Below are 19,436 nucleotides of genomic sequence, written 5' to 3'. Positions count from 1 at the left end.
GGATACTTTTCGAAACGTCAAAACGATTCATGAATAAACATGGTCAAACGTCGTACTCAATACTATGCGCTATGTAAATACTTAACTGAATAAAATTCGTAAATAACTCATAATGAAAAATTATATATTTTTTTGATCATCTTAAATTAGCTTCTATTTCTAGATTACTATTTTATATTTTTTAAAGACCCAGTAATATTTAAGTCCACTTACTATGCAAGTGAATATGTTATTATTTAAGACTAAATTCATTCTCAAATGCTTAAAACAAAGTAGGATTCCATAGGGGTAATGAAATGTGAAGAGTTGACAATATTACGATTTCTGTTGGTAGTTATTGTTAGGGAGCCATATTTTAAAGACTATTAAAGTTCGATGAAAAATTTCAATTTAAGAAGAAGATAATTTAAATAGATAAAGATAACATAGTATATATTATAAGTATGAAGTATGTATATGAGCAGGTATGTAAGGATGTACGTAAGGACGCAGGCGAGCTGCGGGGAGGCACCTGAAATGACCTCATTGCATTCACCCACGCCTCGCTCGTGCTGTATACGAAGCTGCCGTCGATCCACGACGTTATTTGGTTTATCTGGAAATTAAGAAAAATAAACTATTAAAGATATTTACTTATACTTTTTTTTTGACGTGACTTATTGCAGATTTGCCGCAGATGGCATTAACCACTTGGCCGGATAAATGGGGAGCGCTGAAGGCTCTCACTCGGTACAGCGTTTAAGACAAGGGTGCCCAGTTGCACGTGAACCTCGGCTCAGGGCGTCGTCTGAGAGGAAAAATATTTGAAAGAATTAATCGACCCTAGCGGGTCGATAGCGATAAGCCCTGATTGAGGGAAATCGTCGACCACGCCGGCGGGGTCGGTATGATATTTGTACGAATACTTAACCTCGTAGACGGTTCTTACGAGGTTATTATTTGCATTATTAGCTAACCGGATTTCCACTAGTTACACAATGGGATTTGGATTTGAAAAACTTCTGGTTCTTAGGAGGTTAAATTAATAAAACTGTCACTGTGTTCTCAAACAGGGAACGCCGGTTTGAACCTCGATACTGGACTTGCACCAATGAGTTATTATTAATTTATCTTAAGTGCAGTTATTATTAACACAGTTAGCTCAACCATTATAGGCGATACGGTTCACTATCTAACACGATGATGTACAACAGAAAGCTCGGTGAGGTGTGGGTATTTAGTTCATCTTGCGATGGATGTACGTACCTCTGACTACCTCAATGGGGATATAGTTGCGAGAAAGAAAAAAATACTTTTTTTCTTGACTTATCAAAGGATGACGGGAAAAATTGCCACAATGTCACCTACTGACACAAGTAAACAAGCTTTTTTAAATTGAACCGATTGATTATCAAATAATGGCGATGCCGACGGATCACTTATATTATAATATCCTTTCTTTTAGTTTTTTTTTCACGCGATTGCATATTTGTTTCAGATAACATTCACTACTTGGCCGAAGCTTTTGGGCCTATTATACGAAGACTTGAAATATGAACTCATAATAACTAGTACCCTAAACTCTGTTTATTCATAATCCATAAATAACTAAGTCTTGACGGCAATATTGCGAAGTTTACAACTAAATTACACACTAAAAGTGGCTGAATAAATTGCTCCTGTCTAATTAAACATTGAAATACGGACTCGTCGGTAAACCAGTCTTTTATTATAGAGGATAAATATACCAAAGTACATTTCACAGATATCTTAAAGACATATCAATAAGAACGATTAGGGATTCCGCGAATGTACGCGCGATTAACATTTTGCTATAGAAGCGAGTAAAACATAGTTGACCATAACAGGAGGGCATTTGTGTTCGAATCTGGGTTTATAGCTGACACACGGCCTTCATCCGATCTCGTCAATTAGGTCGACTTTACTACTTAATAAATAAAACATAATTGCAAATGTGCTTTTATGAATTTAATCTCTTTTTGAGGCGTTGATGAATGTGTTGTTCTTGATTTTTTTATTCGTTTTGAAAGTTAATTTTTCATAAAACGAACGTGTTGACGAAGTATGCTATTGACCTTAATGAGATATTGGTACTAAGTCATAAAAATAATTTAACAATATTGTTTTAAGCTTTAATTATGACTATACGCGTATGCAGATAATGATTGACAAATATCTGCATTTACATCCAAAACTTTATCAATACGAAATATTAATAAGTACTTACAGTAGGTATACAGTAGAACGAACAAATGGGGAGCGCTGAGGATTCTCACCCGATAGGGCATTTCTCTACGCTACAAATGCTTTTGCAATATACATACATAAACTCACGCCTATTTCCCACCGGGGTAAGCAGAGACTATAGAATTCCATTTGCTTCGATCCAGACACACTTCTCTTGCTTCCTCCACATTCATCAATCGCTTCATACACGCACGCCGGTTCAGAGTAGATCGTATTAAACCTTTTCTAAGGACATCTCCAATTTGGTCATCGTAAGTCCTTCTCGGTCGGTCAATGCAGTGCTTGTCCCTACGCTGAAGTACGGTAGTGAATGTTGGGTATGCCAGAAGAAGCACGAAAGTAGGATCAATGCCGTAGAAATGAGGTCTTTGCGTAGCATCTGCGGTGTGAAGTTGAGTGATAGAGTGAGAAACAGTGTGATAAGACAGAGATGTGTAGTAAAAGACGATATAGTGACTAAGATTGAGAAGGGAATGTTAGGTTGGTTTGGACACGTAGAGCGGATGAAGGATAATAGAATTGCAAAAGCGGCGGTATATAAAGCAAAAGTTGATAGTAGGACTGGCAGAGGAAGACCGAGAAGGACTTTTGCAATATATTGTTTAAAATAGTAACTCTGATTCTGTGGTACACCGGACTTGCACTAGTGAGTGTTTTAAATGCAGTTTTCACTAACACAATTCGCTCTACCATTATAGACGGCGATACGGCTCACTAAATATCACGTTGGTCTAACAAAAAGCTCCGTGAGGTGTGGGTATTTTGCGATGGGTGTACTTCTGACCACCCCAATTATAAAGTCGTGAGTTATGCTTAACATATTGTAAAGTATGGGTGAGCATTGTTTTGTAACCGTTCTTTAAGCGATTTTTGTGAAGCAGCGCCGGGTGTGTGACTCAGAATGTGCGCAATCGCGAATCTATAATAATATAAATTCAATTATTGTGTGTCAAAAAGATAAGGTAAGGATTTACGATTGGCTGCCGCTTAAAGGGCTCGTCTACACTAATATTTTAGCTTATTTCAGTTTTGTGGAAATATTGGCGTTTGGTGCGTTCCAAGGGGTTAAAAGGACCACATAGAAGCTAAGCAATTTTTCAATTTGAAAGTGGCATGTATAGAATTAAGTGCACAGTGTCAACAACTGTCAAATAGCAATATTGCTTTTTAAGTTCAATTGCTTGAATGTGGCCTTTTAGACCCCCAGAAACATTCAGAGATGAAAACAAACGCTTTTTGGACGTGACTGTATTTAGATTAAATTCGGATAATCGAAATGAATCGGATAAAGAAAGGAGGAGCGCTTTAGATGTGATGAACGCTTTCTACCATTTACTTATCTTTGCTCTTACTGCAACAGACAAGTTTTAATAAATACACAAACTCACGCCCGTAATCTCTAATGGGGTGGGCAGAGCCACCAGTAAACATAGACAACTTGCAGCCACTGTTGATACGAAGTCCTAAGATGAATGCATGGATGGCAGGGAAGTTTTAAGAATGTCTCCAGAACGAAGAAAAAACAACACTGCGATAACGTAGTGAGCCCTCAGCGCTCCCCATTTGTCCGGCCAAGTAGTTAATGCAATCTGCGGCAAATCTACAATAAGTCACATCAAAATTAAAAAAGATAGCGCAGTGATATTTTATAGCGAATAGTAGCTATAAAATACCACGGTAGTAGTACAATAGCTTTATCGTGGCCTTTAGCAGTAGCGGCGGATGCAAGCGGGTTTATTACCGGCGCCGGCGCACGATGCCGGCGTCGATAGCGCCCGCTCGATGTACAGCGCTAATACGCGTGACTGCTGACGCTTCTACACTTGCTTGCCGCGCTCAGAGGTGCTGTTGTATATACTTAATGTATTGTATCAATAAATGACACTTGAAGGGGCTATATAACATCGTACATAGCATCACACCTATAAGCAGAGATGTATGTATAAACCTTCTACTCGCGAGGTATGTTTTAAGTTCCATGTAATAAACAGCGAGTCTATTGCCATTATCATATTAATTATCTATGATCCAAAAATGAATTCAAAATCACAAAATCAATTTCAGTAGTACCCACCCCGGACCCCGGACCTAGAGCCGGGATTCGAGCCCGTGACACTAAGATCTAAGTCCCGCGTTTTCCGAACAGAGCTATCATGGATTCCTTAACAACCAGTAAAAGAGGTGATCGGATCTGAAACACCACGCTGCGTTCCAAAAGTAAAATAGCAGCGAGAAAGGCTGCCTGCTTGCAATGGGATTGGGCTGGACATGTTGCCCGAATGCCCGATGACCTGTAAAGCTACAGAGTGGGGCACGAAAAAGATGGCGCGACGAGTTAGACCGCTTTGAAGCTGGGGACAGGGAAGAGTGGAAGAAAGGAAGAGAGGTCTTTGCCCTGCAGTGGGACATCGAAGGCTTTTAATAATAATAAAAGTGGTAAAGGTAATCTCACCTGTTCTCTAGGACTGTTTGGACTCTGTCCAGTGGCCCTGTCATAGGCAGCTCTAAGAAAGGGCATGTGCTTGGCTCCCTGGCAGTCAGGGTCGTACATGTGGTCACACTTGTCCACGGGGATGCGGTGGTGCTCGATCGGACACCCCGACTCGGACGCCATCACTACCTCGCCGGTCACTACTTGGCCTGGGTACAAAAAGATTAAGGTACTTATATTGCAGAACTTGTTAATCTTAAATGTTGATACATTCTTAACATTAGTTTATCTCGTACAAACTGTACTAAGATACAATAAGAAATACTTAATACTTAACATGAGGGCGGAAGAAAGGAGCGTTCTTGAATACCTACTATTTGTTTTACTACTAATATATTTAAATTTACACATTTCTTTGTATACATTTACATTATCTGGAGCAGTCTGCATAGCAGAGTAATGAATTCTTTAATACGATTTTAATTCCTAAAGGGCTATGGTATCCCATCAACGCATGACGACGCAGCATAATCTAATCACTTACTTTAAACAATTGAGAATAAACATAATGTGTTACTATAGTTTGTTGTAAACGGTAAAATAACTAGTATATATTTAGTTTATTACCTGTTTGGTTGATTAGTACGTACCTCTTGTTAGATAGAAAAGAATTGATCGACTTAATATTGACTGATACGTCACTATTCATCTAAGAAAGCAATTTTGCTATTTGACATTTGTTTGCATTGCGCACTTACTTTTATATGCGCTTATTATTACTTTTAAATGTTAAATTGCAATATAGCTTTATTAAATTAAAAATGCTTCGATGTGGCCTTTTTCACCACCTAGGTCTTTCTGTTTAATACTACTTAAATTATCGCTTGTGTTTTTTTTAAATACACTTACCAAAGAATGCAAGCAGGGCGGTTCTATTGGCGAGTGAGGGTAGTCCATCTTGCCCCCTCATGAAGAGTTTGGACAGCGAGCGCGCTCCGGGCCGGTCAGCCCCGGCCATCATGTAAACTCCATCTGCGTAAGCAGCTGGCGCCTTGCGGGTCAGTCGACTGCCTGAGGACAATTAATTGTGGAAGTAAGTAGAGGTTTGTTAGAAAATTTGCGAGGTTTAGTTGAAAACTTGCAAGGTTTAAAGCTCTTTGTTGTAATTTACAATAAATACACCAATGTTTTTTTTATATTGACTTATGTTTGTATTTTTTTTGTCTTAGCAAAAATTGTTACTACCAATAAGTATACGACTTTGCTACCTGTGCGGAAGAAGCAGTATGGTATTACTTATGGGGCCTCTAAATACAGAATATGTTGCTTGGAAATGGAGATCTCAATTCACCAGTGGTTAAGGCTTTTTTGTAAAAGAAAATAATGTTATTATTGTCAGGTGTTGGTATTTTTGTGAATTTCATTTGCTTATACATATTTTAAGTTTGTTGTTGTTTGGCAATATGGAAAAATCTGAAATAAAGCTTTAGGTATTATTATTATTACTTGCGTACTAGGCCAGCGCGTGGCCAATAAATCATCAAAGTGGATTCTCTCCTAATTCACCACGATCTAAACCTCTGACGGTCACGAATTTGCAAATGCTTCAATCGTCAATATTGCTTGCTGAAACTTAAACTTTTCCATAATTGACGTATTAAATCGAACGTAACACAACGTTATAATGAGGATAAAACTAGAAGCTCAAATGTTGGCGGCAGTACTGTTGACGGTTCCTAAATTTTGACAGTTCTCCATGCTGTCTAGCTAAAATTCGTGATAAATTCCTATAAAATGCGGAGCAACGTGTCTGAAGGATGAGTTAAGTACGAAAAAGAAAAATAGCCGGTTGGAAAAAAGCAGTTTTGATTGAAAATAAGTTTTTTTAAGTTTTCTTCTTTCCGATCTTTAGGGAATTAACTACACTCACTATGATTTTGCAGTTAAACGCTGCGCAAAGGGTTATAGTGTGAAAATTTTACCAAAACAATATGTTTATTTACTGTAATTGTTAAAATTTAAGAACTCTCAACAGTAGCGACACATAGTGGGAAAAATAGGCAGCTTTGTAGATAGATAAAATACTTTATTGAGCACAATGGATACAAGATACAGAAATAAGGACAACAGATGCTTACAGAAAGGCAATTTCTTTGAGGCAACCTTTCGATCGTCATATATATTCGGGAAAATCAACAAATCCTATACCACGAATTTGAGTGAATTAAAACCGTTTTTTAAAGTCTTTTTATTCACTTTGACATATATTTTTGTAAACAAAAGACTGTCGGCAAGTTGAAAAGATAATTTGTAATTCAAAATAACAGGTGTCAAGTTTTATGTGTGCACTTGGATGATCATAAGAAATTGGTGAAGAATCTGTAAACGACTCCGTTTCGAGAAGCGGTTCTTCTGTATAAGGAAGAGCACATGAGCATTCATGTAAAAACTTTCAAGTATGTGGTTTGGAATCTTGAAGATTATACGTATGACTTATAGTCTGTTGAACCTAGTTTTTGTGATACGAGAAGTGACAATAGTGTAATCCATCTCTTTTGATATGAGATATGTAACCAAGAGATGGAGTTGTTTTATTTTTAAGAGAAAAAAAGACAATATCACATAGGTTGGTAGAGCTATTATTCATAGTACATTATGTAATATAAATTGGTGTAAACAGAAAACTGACAAAGTAATACATTAATTAGAATTTATTGTTCGCTAACGAGAAATGTTTATAGCGATTGGCCCATTATTTATCGATACTTAAATCAATTATTTATTGCACGTCATGAATACAGTTTATTTACTTTCGTTCTATTTATGGCCTATAACGAAAACAAAAGCTTAAGGTGCTGATAAACTTGAGCATTCACTTGTAATAAAGCAATGTTTGGCTCTATGCTTGGCTCGGCTTGTTGTTCGGTTCGACAAATATAAAAACGGCGAATACTCGATGTTCTGTTACAAGTCAATGCTTAAGTCTATCAGCACCTTTAGCTTGTATGGAACAAGTCGAAGAAATCGACTAAAAATGCCGAACCGTACCGTATTATGGCCGAATTATTTTGTGCGATTAACACCAATGTCGGTATTGTTTATTTATTTACATTTCACGGCATTAAAGTGCAGAAGCGCCAATGCACCGTAAAACTTTCATAATAATAACAGTCAATGAGGTATATGATTGCGAGTTGTTTTAGCAGTTAGCAGTTTTCGTGCATGAATTTATGTGCTTAGAACCATATTATTTTTTAATAACTTATTTTGAAATTGTTTATTATTTTATATTTGCTTCTATGCTGTTCTGGGAGCATATAAAAAACATAGAACACGTTCAGCTGCTTCTCTTCCCGGGCATGTCGTAAAAACCGACAGAGGGACTGTGTCCTCTAACATGATGGACTAATGTTATGGGCGATAGGCTGATCCCTTATCACCATAAGGTTCATCATATCCATCTTTGGACTTCGTATCAACAGTGGCTGCAAGTTGTCTTTGATTACTTGTGGCTCTGCCCACCCCATTAGGGATTACGGGCGTGAGTTTATGTATGTATGTATGTTTATTATTTTAACAAGGTTAAAATGCCCATCAGTTAATCAAGAAATGTAATCGTTCATCCGAATAGAAGTTTGAGGTGTTATTTAGTAAACGTATAATTATTTAAATCTCGTATCTTGTTAACTAATAAAACATACATTAATCTTAAAGTTTGAGAAGAGGCCGGAAGTGTCTTGTAAAGTTATAAATTACTTATTCTAATTCATCATCGTTATTATACAAGTAGTTTAATCACTGTTATACAAACACATAATGTCTGATAATTGTTAGTAATAAAACCGAAGCTCAGGTAGACCTGTAATCAATAAACAAAGTTAAAAGAATTTCAGATTTGATATACTTAGATGAGATCTGAAAGCCTTAAGGATAGATCGAGTGAATAGGCATTTGCTAGGTAAGCGTAATCCACTCTAGACCACATCGTCACTTACCATCAGGGGCCTGTTTAGTAAAACTTACAATTGTAAATTACAATGACAATTTGATGTACATTGCGGAGTGTGTGATCATGAATATTTTGCAGTTTCATATTAGCTACGTAATGAACACCAAATTGTCGTAGTAATTTACAATTGTAAGTTTTATGAAACAGGCCCCAGGTGACATTGTGGTCAAACGCGATCCTATATTATTTTTTAAAAAATCCGTATAACCTTGGATAGTTCAATGAGATGTTGAAAAAATCATAAAATATGTTTAAGATAGGTTGCATATTACAACATTTGTATGCATCACCACATTTTCAAATCTATCACATTTTACCCGAGGAGTCCACACCGTATCTCATACGATGGTAAAGTAAGGTAAGTATAAAGGTAGGGTAAGGTAAGTTAAGGTAAGGTAAGGTAAGGTAAGGTAAGGTGTATACACATTGAACTTACCTCCTGAAATAGAACGATGATGTGATAGTTCTAAGACTATTATACCAGTATTACTAATAATATCACGTTATGCTGATTCTACGTGGTTAAACGTAGACCAGTTACCTAACACCGGTATCATATTTGATCGGTATGTCTGTTAGCAATCCTAATTAGAAAAAAAATCAATTTAAAGCGTGATCTTTGGCTCTATTTCATCGGATTAACCCACGAGTTATGTTTAATCTGTGAACCGTGTCGTGATAGATGGATGGTATAAGACACGTCGGGTAAATAATTTAGGTGCGCGTGATTCGATGCCGCAATCGACGCCTGTAGATGATGAATGTTGAATTAAGGACGAGAGGATTGGGACAAAAGATTTTTTTTTAGATTATGACTAACGAACATGTTATTCTCTTTCGGCCCAGATTTCCAGATATAACAGTTAAACAATGGGAGTGTGGGTTTTAAATGAACTTGGCCTTAACACAATAATATCATCATCTCCCTAGCTCCGTTTTTCATAGAGTCCGTTTACCTAACCTGAAGACAGGTCCGGTTTATCACAGAAGCGACTGCCTGTCTGACCTCCTAACCCGCGAAGGGAAAACCACCCTAATACAGATTAGGTAACATACTTCCGAAAATTAATTTCTCGGGAACGTGGGTTTCCTTGCGATATTTTCCTTCTTTATGAAACAAACAAATTCGACAATCATTGGTTTACGCCTGTGCTGGATTCGAACCTGCGACCTGAAAGTGAGAGGCAAGCGTTGTACCAATTGGGCAACCACGGCTCTCTTAACATCATAATAGAAGGTTCGTCATAATTTGTGTTCAATCATCATCATCAGCCGTACGACGCCCACTGCTGGGCATAGGCCTCCCCCAAGGATTTCCATTTCCTTGTGTTCAATAGAATACCAATTTTAGGATCATTCATTTCGGAAACTTATTTTTAAAGCTGTGGACAGTACCTAAACTTTGTACCCAATATGATCCATAAGGGCGAATATACACTGTTTATATAATCCTACGTAGTATTATGTATCTTCGTGAGTTAGTCGTGTCATAATCAATAATTAGTCCTTGTTAATGCCACACGCTTTTCCTGTTAGCAACAAACATCAACAAATGGAGTAAACGCAGCATCGATTATAACAATAATTACGGATTCAAAAGATTTTTTCACGCTTGACATAAATACATACATAAATGACTACGCAAATTCCCGGAATTCGCGGAATACATTTTGCAGTCATTTATGAATATAATTTATGTTCCTAGGTCTCAAAGACTCTTTTCGTTGCTAGCTATACATGAATCAACTTTCCACATTTTATAAATCATCGCTCGTGTAATAGGTAGGGTTGAGAGAGGAAGGTCTAGGCGTACATACCGCGGTCAGATCCACGATGTTTTAAAGAAAGTTTTTTGTTTTCATTATATCCTTAACCTAAATACATGGTTTGAATGATGTCGTTAAACCACAGAGATTTGTCTCGGTACCCATTCGTCGCATTAAAACAGAAAAAAATAATATAAAAATACAGAAAAGATTGAAAGAAATCATACCGATCTTTCAAGTCAAGAGTATTCTATACCGGCGAGCATGCATGAGTGGAAGACGCGAAAGTGGTGTGTGACAATCGTAGTAAGTGGAATTAAATAATACATACATACACATACATAAACTCACGCCCGTAATTCCCTAATGGGGTGGGCAGAGCCACAAGTAATCAAAGACAACTTGCAGCCACTGTTGATACGAAGTCCAAAGATGGATATGATGAACCTTATGGTGATAAGGGATCAGCCTATCGCCCATAACATTAGTCCATCATGTTAGATGACACAATCCCTCTGTCGGTTTTTACGACATGCCCGGGAAGAGAAGCAGCTGAATTAAATAATCTCATGTATATATGTATCAAAATGATTATTGTCACCGATTTGGTCGTTATATATTTTGTTTACTATCAATTTCATAGTTGAGCAGTTTAATTAAATGACCTCCATAGCGTATTGACACGTTGTCAAGGTTGTAAGGTCAAAAATCCAAGTTTATCTCGTAGTATACTTGATATTCTACTTTGTAGTGGAACATTTTCTAAGTTTAGAAAGTTATTGTTAACTTTATCTGTTTTCCATTCCGCTGGTGGAGTAAAGAAAATATGTAGAATACGTACAGTCCGATTAGCTTATCACTCTGAGCATTAACACCGTAAACGAAGCAACTATAAAAAAAGAAAACAAATTATATTTTAAAATATAATTTGTTTTTATTCAAACGTGCCAGTTTCCTTATTTAGTAAGTGACTACATTTTATATTTCAAAACGCATTCCAGATAAATTCGACGGAAATAAACCGCTCTATAAGTACAATGGTATACTTTTTGTTATTTATTGTGATTAATTGCGTTGTTCTTTCGATGAATTATGATGCAAGTGCCCTTAAATCGGTACACTGTTTGTTTGGGCCGTGGTTAGTTCGGTTTGGACTGACCTTCGGCAGATGAATGCGTGTCCACACAGCAATATTTGTTGATTCTGATTACGACATGCCGCATAGAAATAATCTTGAGAAACGACTGCCGATATTAGGTATACTATTTCTATTACTAGTGATTGGAGCAATGTATGATGAGTATTGCACATGAATGGTAGTTGATTAATTGAAAAGACTTTTGTAGTATTTGTAAATAAAAATAATATTTTATGTTTCGAATTACAAGACTGTGTCAATTATTGGGTCGTAACTGCTAGATCGAAAAATACTTGTGTACAAAAGAAATACAAAAATGTTAGATAGATAGCACAGTAAACGAGTAGTATAGTTAATAATACTCAAGTACAATTACCTACTAGACCTATAGCAATCAAAATTCCTGTAAAATGCCCATTAATCGCAAGCGGTTCTTTGCTTTATTTTTTCTTAAATGTGTGCCGCACATTGATTAATATGTCGAAAACCAATAATAACAGAAACCTGAACGTAGTAAGTATAAATGTAATTATACTTTAAACTTCAGATTCAAACATCAATTTTGTCGACGAAGTCCGAATGTCAAGTTAAAGCAGGACACGCTAAATAATTATCACAATTATCCACCCCATAAATTTTGGCCCTAATTGGAAATGGGAGGCTTTAAGCTATTGTTAATTTAATTTATATGTGAATCCGTGATTCGGTGGCATTGCCATGAAGGCTTTAGGTCATTCTTGTCACCAGTCAATCACAATTTTGCATAATTTGCCAGAAAAGAGATTGATGGGTATTAAATTCGCCATTTTGCGATTCAGGTGATCTCAGTGGTATTATCATTATCTATTTTATATCGTCGTTCCTGTGATAAATTCCAGTAGGTAAACCACAAATACGTATACCTACTCTAGCTACCTACATTTATTATTAGGTATCCTATTTTCTTTCAAACTGCTCGCATTTATAACAGTTTTTCTTTGGTCTAATTTTATGTTACAAAGGCAAATAATACGTGTCGTAATCAGGTTCCATACCTGATTACAACACGTATTATTTGCCACCACTTCCAAATCAGTTGGAGCGAATATGGTTTAATATACGTACTGCGTACATAGTGTCAGCATCTGCGTGAAAAGAAATTATGCAATAGTCAATAATGTTACATGCATCTTTCTCGCGGAGCGACTCACAATGCATAAATTCTCGATGTCTTCTTTTACTTTTAAGTACAGATATACGGAACCCAGCTTTGAGAGTAAGTTTGGAAATAATACTAATAATATCATGAATTTCTCTATAACTTCGTTTTGTCCTTTATAACGAATGAGTCTTCACGAATTGGTTTTTGGTTTTCTTGTTACGAATAGGGATGAACATTTTTATCAGCCCGTGCTTACTTTAGCGATATTGTAACGGATCTATTATACTTACCCATGTTTCAGGTTGGAAAGAAAATCAGTTGCTTTCTGATTACATGTGGCGCTGCCTACCCATTAAGGAATAAGGGGTGTGAGTGTGTGTGCAAAGAAAAGCTTCAAGCTCATTGTGTTTACGTCACGTAACGTATTTGTCGTCGCGGGGTCGTTGGGATCGTATATTACGTCCTTCAAAGGAAATATGTACCTACATGCATGTACGGTCACGAGCATTAATATGTATACATTTTGGTACCATGTCACATTAACTTTTTTGACAAATTGAACTGTAAGTCTCACTAAATGTCAAATATGTTAGTGCGACAGAGTCCTAAAGTGGGTACATTATATTGCTCATGACTGTACCTACTATGTTTTCTTATCTACATATTACATGCGTGCTCGGCGGTATTATTACTCAATTTTCCTCTAGTCAATATGTCTGCCTTTGATCTACATTAGTGTATTATTAACTAATGACCGTTCCTTAGACCAGTTATGTGCCATATGTCCTGATAAGAGCCGACTAGGCCTACCGACCACTTATATCAAGTACAACTACAATTTTAAAAGTAAAATATCGTTTTCTTACTTGAGTATGTGTTAAGAATGTTATTAGCTCATTATAGCATATGTGACTTGTGATAATGCAAATCAAAAGGGGCTTGTACGAGTATTTTAGGGTATCCAAAATCTAATACAAAAAACTTCATAAAGAAATTTTCTTCTTCTCTTTAACGTGTGGGTTGTGAGGTGGAAAACCAGCCTCGACAACCCTGGTGTCAGGGTTATAATTGAGCTGCCAAAGGCCTCTGACATGGCTCATGTAACGATTGCTCACTTACATCTGTAAATAGTAACCGGGACCAACGGCTTTACATACCTTCCGAAGCAAGGATCATCTTACTTTCGGACAATCAGGTGATCAGCCTATAATGTCGTAACCAAACTGGGAATCCCAAAGTGATTTTTGTGATATGTCCTCACCGGGATTCGAACCCGGGGCCTCCGGATTGTGAGTCCAAAGCTCAACCACTGGACCACAGAGGCCGTAAAGAAATTACATATAATGTTAATTTGTTGTAATTATAGGGTTTTTGATATTTAAATTATTTTTATTAGTATCCTAACATGTGTTACTGCAGTGAATCACGAAGTAACGGCTACATTTTTGTCACCTGAGATACTACACTGAGATATGCAAATATACATCATTCATACAGACATACCAATTACACTTAGTAGATAGTATCTACTGATTATCAAATCAACACGATTGCATAAGGACAGTGACAAATCAATGTGGTTTCGATATTGACGTCTCATGAGATGTTGGATCATAAATTAATTAATTTCATGTAACTATGTAGCAAGAGTTATTGAAGTATGCAATGTAACATAGTACAAATAGTACCTAACTCATACGAGCACACGATGATTATTTTTTTAACATTTTAACAAGGCTGGAGTGGAATTATTTGCAGTCTTCTGTATTTCCGAATGCATATAACCCGGGTGCTTTCAAGGCCAGAGTGAACAGGCACCTTCTGGGCGAGCTCCATCTTAGGCGTCAATGCCTTCGGGCAATTCTAGGGCCAAGAGAAAACCCATCAGAGGTAAAAAAAAGGCTAGAGTGAATTTTGATTTCTGATTGTGGTCAAAAGCGAGCTATATTATTTAAAAAAAAATACGTTATTATAAATGTACCTCAAATAGAATTCACTTTTCATTACCCAGCGTTTATCGCTATTGGTCTATTAGGAGCGATTTATTCTTTCAAATATCATCAATGGCGAATCGGTCGCAGGAGAACGACGCTCTGAGCCGAGCTTGGCGCTCAACTAGGCTCCCTCAGGCCCGTTGTCTTCAATTTTTGTACAGTCTTGAGCAATATAATGTACCCACTTTAGGACTCTGTCGCACTAACATATTTGACATTTAGTGAGACTTACAGTTCAATTTGTCAAAAAATTTAATGTGACATGGTACCAAAGTGTACACATATTATTATTAATGCTCGTGACCGTACGTGGTGAGTGTCTCACGGTCTTGGCCAAGTACGGCCAAGTAGTTCCCATGATATTTCATATAAATCATTATAATCCAGATAGTTCACTACAGTTTGGTTAGAAAGTGTTACTTAGTTTATAAATAAAGAAACGAAAAGAAAAATGAGAGCAGAAAAATGAGTAGTCTTCACTTTTGAATTTATAATGCGTTCATTATATTTATAAATAATTCTCATCAAAAAAACTCAACACTTTTTGTTCAACAAAAACGTTTCAAATTTGAATTTAGAACATTAACATAAAAAAATAAAAGCCTTATACTATTAATTAAAATGTCATTTATTTTTTATTGTTGATACATGCAGTTAATATTATTTTTTCGATAATCCTTACGAAACCGTATTTGAGATTAGGTGATATCTCAGTCACCACATGGAATTATTTAGTTATTGTACATAAAAGACGTAATTTATGATGCAAAAGGTATAAGTAGTAACATGCTACATGGCAAAATAAGCCATTAGTGTTTAGTAGTAACGATATCAAAGTTTAATAAATGTTTTTTTTTGTTGTGGGTTGCATGTAGGTTTATAAATCGTTATTTAATGAAATATTTATGTAAATTATGATAAAACATGTCATAGAATGTAAATATTATCTTATTTTTTTATGTATGAATTGTATAATATAAAAATATGAATAAAATAATTTAGACTATGATAACGCGTTGATGTCTTTTACTAGATAGCTTTGATTTCGCATAAGTTATATTTTCATGTTTATTAATTTAATATTTTATTGTTTTATTGTTATATGCTATGGATACAAGAGACCTAGTAATACGTGAAAAAACTTAGAATATTTTCAAAATTTTACAATATTGCATTATTATTTTTTTGAATATTTTCGAAATAGGCTTAATTTTATGTAGATATGTACGTGTGTGTGTGTGTGTGTGTGTGTGTGTATAAGACTGAAACTATGTCTTGCAAGATATTCGTCTTGTAAAATACGACCGATTTATGCGAGTTTTCAACTTATTCGTATTCCGCAAGTGTCGCACTAGAAGGGAACAGTATCGAACAATCACATCTCCTTACAGAAGGCTAGTCAAGTACAACAGCCTTCCATCTTGAGACTACAACCGAATTGCAGCGACCACGACCCATTTGTCATAAACATTTTTATTATTAACAATATTTTATCGATGTTATGTAACTATACAATACTTAAGAACGAGCTGTGTTAGTCTTTTACTGTTTAGTGTTATTCTTTCTTTATACACAATAAATGTAGTTGTTATACATAAAAGGAATGCGGCGTACGTTAAAATGTTACATAACATAAATTAAAATTAAATTACCAAAAAATATTATAAAATTGTGTGTACCTACCATAATAGTGAATACGGACATGTTTTTTGTTGACGCGACTATTTGTAGATTTGTCGCATATTGAATTAACTGCTTGGCTAGAACTACGTACAGAGTGTAGAGGTATATTCTTCTATCGCGGGTTGTGAGGTCAATGACCGACCTCATCACCTCTGGTGTCATATTCATATATTTATTTGTATTTATCATAGATTATCAACATTAATTTGAATTTCACGACTATGGTCAAGTCTGTAATATGTCAAATTGGTAATTCGTCAAGTCCTAATTGTACATCATGATTATTTTATAATAAACAATTTCAATTCTATACTTTATTCAAAATATTTTGTATAATTATCCAAATAAATTAGAAATATAATAACAATAAGTTGTTAGGATAGGAACTAATTGAGCCTTATTTAATGACTATATACTTAATGAAGTTAGAGTCTATATTAATGTTAAAAGAAATATATAGAAAATAAATACATACATGAAAAATTTATTCAAGATTTAGTAGTCTTGAATAAAAGTAGTAGTAGTAGTTTTAAAAATGTTTTCTTAAAGAATGCTAGAGATAACGAGCAAGAAAATTCGGTGAAAGGAAACAGCCTTAAAAGTATCAATCATGTATATTGATGAGACGCCACCCAAGGCGCGGGGCCTTAACGAATTAATTAAGGCGCAGCCTCTCAATTTCATTTTACGTTCGCACTTGGTAAATAAATGACATTCTTCTCGCGTTTATAATACTTTACTGTATATGGACGCTGTAACAAGCGAGAGAAAGATAATTGGACTTTTGTGGTAAGACTATGGGAAGATTATTATGTTAATTTAACGTGCCACTGTTTCATGGTGGGTAGGTATTGTTGGTTTCTCAGTCATGGCTCACACCTGAATAAAAAGTGTGTGAAAGTCTTTAGTAGGTTTGAGCTATCTATAGAGATTAAGTAGGAAAGCCTAGTCAGGCACCAAGCCGGGACACTGCAGAAGAAAAAGTCAGAATGGTTTACTATACAGGGTGTTAGTGACATCGTAGGTAACGAAAATTTTGCGGGATGATTGAGGCCATGATTCTGAGTTGATATCAAGTGGAATTTTTTGTCGCAAAAGTATGGAACGGAAAATAATTAAAAAAAAAAAACAAAACAAAAGAAATCATGAATTTTCCGACAGGAAATTCCACTTGATATCAACTCAGAATCATGGTCTGAATCAGCCCCTTCATTCGTTACGATGTCACTAACACCCTGTATTTAAATAAATTATGATTTATAACGTACATAACATGGGTAAATAAATAACCTGTCCTATAACGTGTAATGGGGAAGGCAGAATAATAATTATAAGTATTATTATAATAATACATCTATGAAATAATCTATGTAGTTACAGCTTATCGTAATTATATTTCGAATATCTCCATTAGTTCTGTGTTGTCCGAATAAGACGTTTAATTAATCTACAGGAGGCCATTATAATCAAGTAATTAAATGCAAATAAAGCAAACCAATCACTAAGCTTGTTTAAACTTTGACTAATTGCGGCTATGTATAAATAAATTACTACATGCCTTTTTATTATCCGTATATGGTCTTGGACGAAAACAAAAACTTGTGATTTTATTCCTGATGGAGTTCTGGGGGTTAGCCAACGAAATACGACAGTGACAGTGATAAAAATTAATATATTAACATGTCACCTTATGTTAAACCTATAGGAACATTTTTATCACTGTAACTATCCTATTTCGAAATAAGAAATGGCCGACGTTTTAAAGGTGATACTAGTAAATGACACGCTTAGTTCTGGAATCTATACTTGGTATTAATTAAAAGGAGAAGTGATCGATCGACCAATGTTTTTAAATAATTTAAAATAAGAAATAATCAATTTGAGTTCCTACTCTTAATAACCGATTGTAGGCATAAAAAATCACTACCAATTACAAGAATATTTGTTTTGAGACCGGTTAATGTTTCGGTAACTGCTCCAGTTATTGACACGGATACGAATACTTTCGTCTTTCGATCGGACTTCGCTGCGCCCGCGCCGCGACGCAGGGATCGAGTTTCCATAAACTATGTGACTGGCCAATATTGTTACACGCTATTAATCTTACATCATGTTATTTTGTCTTTGTTCTTTAATTGCTGATTGAGTTTTTAATTGGGGCGATTATTATGATTTATAACGCTTTGGACTTCCTAATATTTTTGCTTTGTGTCTTAGCTTATTAGGAAAACGACAAATGAGTGAATATTTCATTTACTTTTTAACAGAAATCTTGTTAATAAAATATGAATGCCACGAATGTATAATAAATAACCTTTAATAAAACCACATTTCGCGAAATGAGTGCAGAAATTAAGTATTTAAAACCATCAATGGACACATTCTGCAGTTACAATATGACAGATATCGTTTAAGTTTTATTACAAAAGCTTAAACAGTTCCAAAAACGTGTAAGACGGACGTTTTAAGTGTTGGTAATGATCTTTAATAACTATACTTAAGTGAATTATGGTATTGGGTAATATACTTATCCGTATTAAGAAAAACTTTGCACGCGATCGTAGGAAGAAAAGTTGTTTGTAAAGTTAGATATGCTATTTTTTTAATTTATGTTAAGTAAATAAAAATATTTAAATGAAAAACATTTATATATATTGTTTTCCGTCAGCAGACAATGTAATATAAAATACAAATCTTTAATATTTAATTTCCTACAGAATTCAGAGTAGAGAAAAATTAAACTGCTTATCAACTTTGATAACCCCTCCCTCCCAACCCCCTCCGGTTGATTGAGGGGAAGCCTGTGCCCAGCAGTGGGACGTATATAGGCTGTTTATGATTTTAATATCATCGACTTTGACAAGCATAAAATTTCTTTTCAATTTTTTTAAAAAGAGAAACGATAGTACAAGCCAAGTAGGTAAATAATCAAATATTGAGACATGGTACAATGAACAATAGACGTAAAGTCTACTAACTAGCAGTCGTTAATAGCAGAGAGATTAGAGCAAGGCTGCGATATGTCAG

At 35.4% G+C, this 19,436-nt stretch overlaps 1 protein-coding gene across 2 annotated transcripts in view; it reads right to left on the bottom strand.

Moving 5' to 3' along the window:
• The window catches only part of LOC126371855 (dual oxidase), a 70,015-nt gene that overhangs the window by 11,534 nt on the left and 39,045 nt on the right, over positions 1-19,436 (bottom strand). For both annotated transcript variants that reach the window (XM_050017240.1, XM_050017242.1), the window contains exons 4-6: positions 5,588-5,749; positions 4,700-4,887; positions 512-595 (exon numbers count right to left, since the gene is read on the bottom strand). In XM_050017240.1, coding sequence (XP_049873197.1) covers positions 512-595; positions 4,700-4,887; positions 5,588-5,749 — 434 coding nt within the window. The remainder of the gene's footprint in view (positions 1-511; positions 596-4,699; positions 4,888-5,587; positions 5,750-19,436) is intronic.

The sequence above is a fragment of the Pectinophora gossypiella genome, chromosome 13 (genome assembly GCF_024362695.1).
Source record: "Pectinophora gossypiella chromosome 13, ilPecGoss1.1, whole genome shotgun sequence".
In the NCBI taxonomy this organism is placed as follows: domain Eukaryota; kingdom Metazoa; phylum Arthropoda; class Insecta; order Lepidoptera; family Gelechiidae; genus Pectinophora; species Pectinophora gossypiella.
The sequence above is the reverse complement of the archived record's forward strand: the minus strand, read 5'-3'. Positions and strand labels throughout refer to the sequence as shown.